The 11,259-nt window shown below is 47.5% G+C and overlaps 1 protein-coding gene across 1 annotated transcript in view; it reads right to left on the bottom strand.

Annotated features, from left to right (window-relative positions):
* LOC143933372 (B-cell receptor CD22-like) overlaps nt 1–11,259 on the bottom strand; it is a 91,624-nt gene that overhangs the window by 56,652 nt on the left and 23,713 nt on the right. Inside the window, exons 7-9 of the mRNA XM_077456240.1 lie at nt 10,417–10,450; nt 7,479–7,553; nt 2,883–2,957 (exon numbers count right to left, since the gene is read on the bottom strand). Of these exons, the coding sequence (XP_077312366.1) occupies nt 2,883–2,957; nt 7,479–7,553; nt 10,417–10,450 (184 nt within the window). The remainder of the gene's footprint in view (nt 1–2,882; nt 2,958–7,478; nt 7,554–10,416; nt 10,451–11,259) is intronic.

An 11,259-nucleotide genomic window follows, 5' to 3' on the forward strand; every position in this document is an offset into this window, starting at 1 on the left:
ATTTGGTTCAGATGGTGTCAAGCGTGTGTGGGGGCAACCAGAGTATAAAGACAAGCGTGTTTTGTCTACAGTCAAGCATGGTGGTGGGAGTGTCATGGTCTGGGGAAGCATGAGTGCTACCGGCACTGGAAAGCTACAGTTCATTGAGGGAACCATGAATGCCAACATGTACTGTGACATACTGAAGCAGAGCATGACCCCCCCCCCCCCCTTTGGAGACTGGGCCGCAGGGCAGTATTCCAAGATAACGACCCAAAACACACCTCCAAGACGACCACTGCCTTGCTAAAGAAGTTGAGGGAAAAGGTGATGGACTAACCAAGCATGTCTCCAGACTTAAACCCTATTGAGCATCTGTGGGCCATCCTCAAACAGAAGGTGGAGAAGCGCAAGGTCTCTAACATCCACCAGCTCCGTGATGTCATCATGGAGGAGTGGAAGAGGACTCCAGTGGCTACTTGTGAAGCTCTGGTGACCTCCATGCCCAAGAGGGTTAAGGCAGTGCTGGAAAATAATGATGGACACACAAAATGTTGACACTTTGGCCCAATTTAGACATTTTCACTTAGGGGTGTACTCACTTTTGTTGCCAGCGGTTTAGACATTAATGGCTGTGTGTTGAGTTATTTTGAGGGGACAGCAAATGTACACTGTTATACAAGCTGTACACTCACTACTTTACATTGTAGCAAAGTGTCATTTCTTCATGTTGTCACATGAAAAGATAGAATAAAATATTTACAAAAATGTGAGGGGTGTACTTACTTTTTGTGAGATACTGTATTCCTGCACCCGTAACCATCCGCAGCCAAACTCCATAGCAGACGCGCAGGGCTGCCATTCACTCTCAATGGCACCCCCACACGTCTGAAACCGTAGCTCGTTTTTGGTTGCCGGAGATCGCGAGGTGCAAAAGTACCATGTGATTTCCCTTGTTAAGTTTTCAAAAAGGTGCAGTTACCTTTTTCCTACATGAAACGCAGGTACAGCAGTCCATTCAAATGAATAGTCCACCGTGCCCATGCAAAAATGAGTTTAGCCGTGGTCCAAGTCTAAACCTTGAAAGCAGATGAATCCAGAGAAATGGAGCAAACCAAAAATGGAGATTTGCTCAGTGCAACTAAATATTTGGCTTTTACCTTGACCTGCATGAAATTAGGAGTTGTAGAAGGTAGAAGGAACAGTAAAACCTTGGATTGCGAGCATAATTCGTTCCAGAAACAATCCGAAGCACTTGTATATCAAAGCGAATTTCCCTATAAGAAATAATGGAAGCTCAAATGATTGGTTCCACAACCATTTATTCTTAAGTCCTTTAGTTTATAGTCTTTATAAAAAGATGGTTGTGTAACCATAAAATGTCAATCCACAGATAGAAGCCTCCACAAGGGGATCAGAAGCAAAATCCAGCAGGAGCTCCAGAGTATAAAAGAGAAGAGAGGCGCCTTTAAGTGTAGCAATATGTTGCTAAATGTTGTACCTTCATTAAATGTAACCATATTGCTACACTTAAGCCCCGTACACACGAGAGGACTTATGTCCGACAGACTTCCGAAGGAGTTCTGCCGGAGTTCTGCCGGAGTTCCGACAGAGTTCTGACGGACTTTTCGACTGAGCGGACTTGGCCACACACAATCACACCAAACTCCGACTGATTCGAACGTGATGACGTACGACTGGACTCGAATAAGGAAGTTCATAGCCAGTAGCCAATAGCTGCCCTAGCGTCGGTTTTAGTCCGTCGGAATAGCATACACACGAGCAAATTTTTCGAAGGGACCGGGTCCGGCGGAGTTCCGTCGGAAAAATTTGAAGCATGTTCCATTTCTAAAGTCCGTCAGACTTTTGCGAATCAAAAGTCCGTTGCAGCCCACACACGATCGAATAGTCTGACGGAATCAGTCCGTCGGACTTTGGATGTTGAAAAGTCCGCTCGTGTGTACGCGGCATTAGAGGCGCCTCTCTTCTCTTTTATACTCAGTTGTGACATGACGCTACTTGTAGATCAAGACATCGCTTGAATATCAAGTCAAAATTTATTTCAAAATTTTGCTTGTCTTGCAAAACGCTCTCAAACCAAGGTTTTACTGTAATGTCTATAATATTATTAGAAAAATGTAATAAAAAGTCTGTGTAATGTGTATATATTTTTTTTCAAGTGCACAAAAAAAAAGTAGACCATGCTGCATTCTTTCTGCACAGAACTGTACTGTAGTACGGCATCAGAATGCATTAAAAATGCATTAAAGGGGTTGTGAAGGTTCCATCCTATGCATCCTATGCATTAAGGTGAAAAAACATCTGACAATACCCCCCCCCCCCACGTTTTACTTACCTGAGCCCGTTCACCTGCTTCAGCCTGGCCGTTGATTGGCTAGAGTGGATGGATTGAAAGCAGCGCAGGAATTGGCTCATGCTGCTGTCAATCACATCCAATGACGCAGTGCGTCGGGGGGGCGTGGCCGAGTGATACAGTGAGCGGCTATAGCCGCCGGCTGTATCACAGAAGCGCTCCCACAAGAACTAACCACCATGTGAGAGAGGTCACATGAAGGTGGTTAGTTAGTTAGGAGCTGAGACAGCCACTGTGGGACCCCAGAAGACCAGGTTCGGGGTCAAAACGAGCTGCACAGCGGAGGTAATTATAACATGTTTGTTATTTTAAAAAATATATAAAATTGTCTTTACAAACTCTTTAAAGCAAAACAACCCCCCAGGAAACTTTGGGAAACAAAACATTGAAAATGCATCAAAAACACACATACGGAAATGTGGTGTGAACCGGCCCTGAAGCTGTCTCTTTGGGGCCCAGCCATGTTATCTTTGCAAGAATAGCCACAATCTTTGCTTGAAATACCATACATGCATGATTAATATGTTACCATTATGGTGTCATAGTCATTTGAAGCCTCGGTTTTCATAAGATCGGCATATGTGGAATTTTGGAGCTGGGGATTCTGGGAAAAGAAGAGAGAAAGAAATTTAGGAATCTATCCCAACACTCTGAAGAGCCAGGTCTGGGTAAAACAGGTTTATAAAGTCTTTTTTTTATTATTCTATAAAAATAACAAACATGTTGTACTTACCTGCTCTGTGCAGGGGTTTTGCAGTCCAGATCCTGCTCTTCTCAGGTCCCTCTTCTGTGATCCTGGCCCCTCCTTCCTGCCGAGTGCCCCCACATCAAGCAGCTTGCTATGGGGGCACCCGAGCCGAAGCTCTGTGTGTCCATTCAAACACGCCCCCCTCTCTCTCCCCTCATTAGCTAACTGACTTTGATTGACAGCAGCAGGAGCCAATGGAGCCGCTGCAGTGTCTCAGCTAATCAGGAGGGAGAGTCCCGGACGGCCGAGGGACTCGTGTTCATCGCTGGATCGAGATGGGGCTCAGGTAAGTATTAGGGTGCATAGAATGCATTAAGATAAAAAAACCTTCTGACTTTATAACCACTTTAAAGTATATCTAAACCAAACAACAAAAATGTAATATATTGCGGCTTACTAGTTCTATGAGACTCGCTGGATCACAGATCGGTGTAAGGGGTCGATCCCCACCTTTTACCACGTGATCAGCTGTCAGCCAATGTTAGCGTGAGAAGAAAAAGAAATCCAATCACCGGCGGCTGTCAGAGGGACATCGGTCACCGATCAAGAAGAGCAGCCGCCAGCTCTTCTGGCTGCTCGAGGGAGTCAATCAGTGGCACTGCTAGGGGGTGGCTTTTGGGCCCATAGCCCCGAATCTCTGCAGGAGTCCTCGAGGGGAGGAGAGGCTCTCTGGGGACCCTGATGTAAGTGGGGGGCTCTCTGGGGACCCTAATGTTAAGGGGGAGGCTCCCTGGGGACCCTGATTTTAAGGGAGGGCTCTCTGGGGACCCTGATGTAAAGGGGGGCTCTCTGGGGATCCTGATGTAAAGGGAGGGCTCTCTGGGGATCCTGATGTAAGTGGGGGGCTCTCTGGGGACCCTGATGTAAGTAGGGGGCTCTCTGGGGATACACACACACACATACATTACTGTATATACATGTGTATGCCCACCCAAGCATATGACTTTCTTTACTACACTGCTATGGGCTCTAGCCCCAGATCTTTTGTAGACCTAGAAAAGCCCCTGGCGTCAATAGACATTCTCCCGGAAAAGTAGGTTCACGCTGTAGCCGCCATCTGGCTATAGCGCGGATCTGCCATTCACCTGCTGCGCTCGCCCCCGATGTCCTCTTCGCCGCTCAGCCTGCCGTTGATTGGCTAGAGTGGATGGATTGAAAGCAGCGCAGCCATTGGCTCGCGTTGCTGTCAATCACATCCAATGACGTGGTGCGTCGGGGGGGGCGTGGCCGAGTGATACAGTGAGTGGCTATAGCCGCTGGCCGTATCACGGAAGTGCGCCCGCAAGAACTAATCACCATGCGAGAGAGGTCGCATGAAGGTGGTTAGTTAGTTAGGAGCTGAGACTGCCACCATGGGACCCCAGAAGACCAGGTTCGGGGCCAAAACTAGCTGCACAGCGGAGGTAAGTATAACATGTTTGTTATTTTAAAAAATATATAAAATTGTCTTTACAACCCCTTTAAAGCAAAACAACCCCCCAGGAAACTTTGAGAAATAAAGAGGGGAAAAAAAAAACACTGAAAATGCATCAAAAACACACATACGGAAATGTGGTGTGAACCAGCCCTGAAGCTGTCTCTTTGGGGCCCAGCCATGGTATCTTTACAAGAATAGCCACAATCTTTGCTTGAATTACCATACATGCATGATTAATATGTTACCATTAGGGTGTCATATTCATTTGAAGCCTCGGTTTTCATAAGAACGTCATATGTGGAATTTTGGGGCTGGGGATTCTGGGAAAAGAAGAGAGAAAGAAATTTAGGAATCTATCCCAACACTCTGAAGAGCCAGATCTGGGTAAAACAGGTTTATAAAGTCTTTTTTTTATTATTCTATAAAAATAACAAACATGTTGTACTTACCTGCTCTGTGCGGGGGTTTTGCAGTCCAGATCCTCCTCTTCTCAGGTCCCTCTTCTGTGATCCTGGCCCCTCCTTCCTGCCGAGTGTCCCCACAGCAAGCAGCTTGCTATGGGGGAACCCGAGCCGAAGCTCTGTGTGTCCATTCAGACACGCCCCCCTCTCTCTCCCCTCATTGGCTAACTGACTTTGATTGACAACAGCAGGAGCCAATGGAGCCGCTGCAGTGTCTCAGCCAATCAGGAGGGAGAGTCCCGGATGGCCGAGGCACTCGTGTTCATTGCTGGATTGAGATAGGGCACAGGTAAGTATTAGGGTGCATAGAATGCATTAAGATAAAAAGAAAAAACCTTCTGACTTTATAACCACTTTAACCTCCCTGGCGGTATGATTCAGTCTGGAATAAGGTGCTGAAAGCGGTACAATTATTTTGCATGGAAATCTGGCTTTTATATTGTAGTCCTGTAATTCTTAGGAATAACGCTCTGAAATCTCTTCAAACCAGAGTCTAGCAGACATCCAGGGTATGATAAAGTTTATAATATAATAAAGAATAATAAAAATTATTCAATAATGTAATCAAATCCAAAAACACTGAAAAAGGGACACGTTTTGGTTGCTATGGACAATCTCCAAATTCCAGGCAGAAAAAACAGTATTTATAACATAAAAGTGCATGCAGGGCACTGCACAGACCACTAGGGACAAAGGGGGTGTGTATTTTTTAATACAGCACTGTAATCTGTAAGATTACAGTGCTGTGTGTGTTTTGTGTGTTTTTATTTTTTTGAATTTGCTGCTGTTCTCCGCTCCCGTGCTTCGTAACGTCGCAGGGAACGGAGCTCGGCGGCATTCGGCACTGTGAATCGAGCGGAGGACAGCTCGATCACACAGCGCGGGGGACATCGCTGGATCCAGGGGACAAGGTAAGTAACTCTCCCTGTGTCCTCCCCTGCATCGAGCGATGCGATCCCGAGTCTGGCTCGGGGTTACCGCTCCTGTAATTAAAATCCCAACCCAAGCCAGACTCGGGATTACCGCTAGGAAGGTTAAAATATATCTAAACCAAACAACAAAAATTTAATATATTGCGGCTTACTAGTTCTATAATACTCGCTGGATCACAGATCGGAGTAAGGGGTCGATCCCCACCTTTTACCACGTGATCAGCTGTCAGCCAATGTTAGCATGAGAAGAAAAAAAAAGCCAATCACCGGCGGCTGTCAGAGGGACATCGGTCACCGATCAAGAAGAACAGCCGCCAGCTCTCCTGGCTGCTCGAGGGAGTCAATCAGTGGCACTGCTAGTGGGTGGCTTTTGGGCCCATAGCCCCGAATCTCTGCAGGAGTCCTCGAGGGGAGGAGAGGCTCTCTGGGGACCCTAATGTTAAGGGGGAGGCTCTCTGGGGATCCTGATTTTAAGGGGGAGGCTCTCTGGGGACCCTAATTTTAAGGGAGGGCTCTCTGGGGACCCTGATGTAAAGGGGGGCTCTCTGGGGACCCTGATGTAAAGGGGGGGCTCTCTGGGGACCCTGATGTAAAGGGGGGCTCTCTGGGGACCCTGATGTAAAGGGGGGGCTCTCTGGGGACCCTGATGTAAAGGGGGGGCTCTCTGGGGATCCTGATGTAAAGGGAGGGCTCTCTGGGGACCCTGATGTAAGTGGGGGGCTCTCTGGGGACCCTGATGTAAGTGGGGGGCTCTCTGGGGACCCTGATGTAAGTGGGGGGCTCTCTGGGGATACACACACACACACATACATTACTGTATATACATGTGTATGCCCACCCAAGCATATGACTTTCTTTACTACACTGCTATGGGCTCTAGCCCCAGATCTTTTGTAGATCTAGAAAAGCCCCTGGCGTCAATAGACATCCTCCCGGAAAAGTAGGTCCATGCTGCAGCCGTCATCTGGCTATAGCGCGGATCTGCCATTCACCTGCTGCGCTCGCCCCCGATGTCCTCTTCGCCGCTCAGCCTGCCGTTGATTGGCTAAAGTGGATGGATTGAAAGCAGCGCAGCCATTGGCTCGTGCTGCTGTCAATCACATCCAATGACGTGGTGAGTCGGGGGGCGTGGCCGAGTGATACAGTGAGCGGCTATAGCCGCTGGCCGTATCACGGAAGTGCGCCCACAAGAACTAACCACCATGTGAGAGAGGTCACATGAAGGTGGTTAGTTAGTTAGGAGCTGAGACAGCCGCCGTGAGACCCCAGAAGAGCAGGTTCGGGGCCAAAACGAGCGACACAGCGGAGGTAAGTATAACATGTTTGTTATTTTGAAAAAAAAAAAAAAATTGTATTTACATCCCCTTTAAAGCAAAATAACCCCACAGGAAACTTTGGGAAATAAAGAGGGGGAAAAAAAACATTGAAAATGCATCAAAAACACACATACGGAAATGTGGTGTGAACCGGCCCTGAAGCTGTCTCTTTGGGGCCCAGCCATGGTATCTTTACAAGAATGGCCACAATCTTTGCTTGAATTACCATACATGCATGATTAATATGTTACCATTAGGGTGTCATATTCATTTGAAGCCTCGGTTTTCATAAGAACGTCATATGTGGAATTTTGGGGCTGGGGATTCTGGGAAAAGAAGAGAGAAATAAATTTAGGAATCTATCCCAACACTCTGAAGAGCCAGGTCTGGGTAAAACAGGTTTATAAAGTCTTTTTTTTTTATTATTCTATAAAAATAACAAACATGTTGTACTTACCTGCTCTGTGCAGGGGTTTTGCAGTCCAGATCCTCCTCTTCTCGGGTCCCTCTTCTGTAATCCTGGCCCCTCCTTCCTGCCGAGTGTCCCCACAGCAAGCAGCTTGATATGGGGGCACCCGAGCCGAAGCGATGTGTGTCCATTCAGACACACCCCCTCTCTCTCCCCTCATTGGCTAACTGACTTTGATTGACAGCAGCAGGAGCCAATGGAGCCGCTGCAGTGTCTCAGCAAATCAGGAGAGTCCCGGATGGCCGAGGCACTCGTGTTCATCGCTGGATCGAGATGGGGCTCAGGTAAATATTAGGGGGGCTGCTGCATGCAGAAGGCTTTTTATCTTAATGCATAGAATGCATTAGGATAAAAAAAATATGACTGACTTTATAACCACTTTAACCACTTACAGACCGGACCATTTTGCTGGTCAAAGACCAGACCACTTTTTGCGATTCGGCACTGCGTCGCTTTAACTGACAATTGCGCGGTCGTGCGACGTGGCTCCCAAACAAAATTGACGTCCTTTTTTTCCCACAAATAGAGCTTTCTTTTGTGGTATTTGATCACCCCTGCGGTTTTTATTTTTTGCGCTATAAACAAAAATAGAGCGACAATTTAGAAAAAACGCATTATATTTTACTTTTTGTTATAATAAATATCCCCCAAAAATATATAAAAAATATATTTTTCCCCCAGTTTAGGCCGATACGTATTCTTCTACATATTTTTTGTAAAAAAAATCGCAATAAGCGATTATTGATTGGTTTGCGCAAAAGTTATAGCATTTACAAAATAGGGATAGTTTTATAGCATTTTTATTAATCATTTTTTATTATTTATTTTTTTACTAGTAATGGCGGCGATCAGCGATTTTTATTGTGACTGCGACATTGTGAGGGACCCATCGGACATTTTTGACACATTTTTGGGACCATTGTCATTTATACAGTAATCACTGCTATATAAATGCAGTGATTCCTGTGTAAATGACACTGGCAGTGAAGGGGTTAACCAGTGGGTGGCAGTGTAGGGGTTAAGTGTTCCTAGGGGTGTGTTACTAACTGTGGGGGGGTTGGGCTTTCATTTAGTAAACACTGATCTCTGCTCCAATCACATGGAGCAGAGATCAGCGTCACTAGTTGCTAGGCAGAATGGAGAAATGCTGTTTACATGGCATTTCCTCCATTCAGCCGTCCCGTGAGACGATCGCGGGGATGCCCGCGGCGATCGAGTCCGCGGGTCCCGCGACCGGACTCATGGGGGTCCCGACCAGCGCGGGAGCGCGCCGCCGGTGGCGCGCTCCCGATGGCAGGGCGGCATTGAAGATTGGACGTACCTGTACGCCAATATGCCTGCCCGTGCCATTCTGTCGACGTACATCATCGTGCGCTGGTCGGGAACCGGTTAAAGTATATCTAAACCAAACAACAAAAATGTAATATATTGAGGCTTACTAGTTCTATGAGACTCGCTGGATTACAGATCGGAGTAAGGGGTCGATCCCCATCTTTTATCACGTGATCAGCTGTTGGTCAATGACAGCTGGTCATGTGATGTAAACAGTGGCGGTAATCGTTTTATTTTTCCTCCTCACACTGATAGCGTGAGAAGAAAAGAAAAAGCCGACCACCGGCGGTTGTCAGAGGGACATCGGTCACCGATCAAGAAGAACAGCCACCAGCTCATCTGGCTGCTCGAGGGCGTCAATAAGTGGCGTTGCTAGGGGGTGGCTTTTGGGGCTATAGCCCTGAATCTCTGCAGGAGTCCTCAAGGGGAAGACAGGCTCTCTGGGGACCCTGATGTAAGTGGGGGGCTCTCTGGGGACCCTGATGCTAAGGGGGAGGCTCTCTGGGGACCCTGATGAAAAGGGGGGCTCTATGGGTACCCCGATTAAAGGGGGGCTCTCTGGGGACTGTGATATAAAGGGGGGCTCTCTGGGGACCCTGATGTAAAGGGGGGCTCTCTGGGGACCCTGATGTAAAGGGGGGGCTTTCTTGGGACCCTGATATAAGTGGGGGGCTCTCTGGGGATCCTGATGTAAGTGGGGGGCTTTCTGGGGATACACACACACACACACACATATATTACTGTATATACATGTGTATGCCCACCCAAGCGTATGACTTTCTTTACTACACTGCTATGGGCTCTAACCCCAGATCTTTTGTAGACCTAGAAACGCCTCTGGCATCAATAGACATCCTCCCGGAAAAGTAGGTCCGCACTGTAGCCACCATTTAAATGACCATTTGAATTTGGATCTGAATCGGTTAAATTATATGTAAACCCTCTGCCTTGTAAAACAAGTAATTCAGTCTAAAATAGAAATGAAAGGCAAAACATTTGTGTATAGATATTAAAAAAACATTCAAAATACCTGTTTTCCCCCTACATTCCCTCTGTTTTCAGCTGCATAAGAGCTGGGGGGGGGGAGGAGAAACAACAGCACACAGATTTTGCCAGTGAATGGCTGTGAAGGGGGGAGGGGTTGTGCCAGGACAAGTCTGATCATTGGAGGAGAGCAGGCTGAGTTCCTAGCACAGCTAGAGAACTGACCAGGCTGTACTCGCTTGCCTAGTGTGGTCAGTTTTTAATAGGAAAGCAGAGGGACTGGCAGGAACACCAGGGATTTCAAACAAAGGAAGAAATACAACTTGTACATGGTACAGCAGGCACATATCCAGAATAGGAAATGTTGGGGTAACGTATTCTTTGATTGTAGAAAAATCATATACCTGTTGTTTTGGTGATGTCCGACGTAGTTTTAGTCTGCAAAAATGTAAAATAAAATAGAATGAGCATTAAATGGCACAGGAACCCTAACAATGATTTTATTTTATGTGCTCCCTTTTGGTCAGTTAAAGTGGAGCAGCAAACACCCCCCCCCCCCCCGGCGGCACATCAACCCCCGTCCCTGCCCGATTGCTGTCTGTCAGTCGGTCTGGCACTTACTCCATCTAGCTAGGTGGCAGGTGGCGGGGGTAGTTGTCATCGGAACTGGCTCCTGTGTCCTCTCCTCCTCCTCACTTCCCTCGTGCATCTCCTCCCCTAGGCATCCAATAGGATTGCCTGTCCTTTTAGCCAATGGAGTGATGGACCTCAAGACCCACTTCCTGATTGGCTGGGAGGAGGATCAGTGTTACAACAGTGAATATTCATTCACTATTAAACACCCCTGGGTGGGCTCTGTCCGCATTCTCTGCGACCCGAGCCCACCTTATTTTGAAGCCTACTAGAGCCTCAGGTCCCATCATCAGCCCCCTTATATCAGAGTGTCCCACTCACACGTGTACTTACAGTTCTGAAGGCAGCTTCTCTTCTTCCTCTCTCCAGTCATGTGATAACAAGTGATAAGGGGAGAGAGGAAAGAAAGTCTGCCGGCCGTCTATCTCCCCCTGCAGGCTGGAGGGAGCAGAAAGCCTAATGCTCTCTCCAGCATATGACAGGAAGCTGCTCCCCCTGACAGGAGTGAAATCGCAATCACTCACTGTCAGAGAGGAGGGGCTCCAGGACTGCACCTGACTGGCCCACTGAGCCATCGGCCCACCGGGAATCTCCCGATAGTCCCGATAGCCAGT

The sequence above is a fragment of the Lithobates pipiens genome, unplaced genomic scaffold, assembly GCF_037356315.1.
Source record: "Lithobates pipiens isolate NorthernLeopardFrog02 unplaced genomic scaffold, aLitPip1_a1.2 Scaffold_27, whole genome shotgun sequence".
In the NCBI taxonomy this organism is placed as follows: domain Eukaryota; kingdom Metazoa; phylum Chordata; class Amphibia; order Anura; family Ranidae; genus Lithobates; species Lithobates pipiens.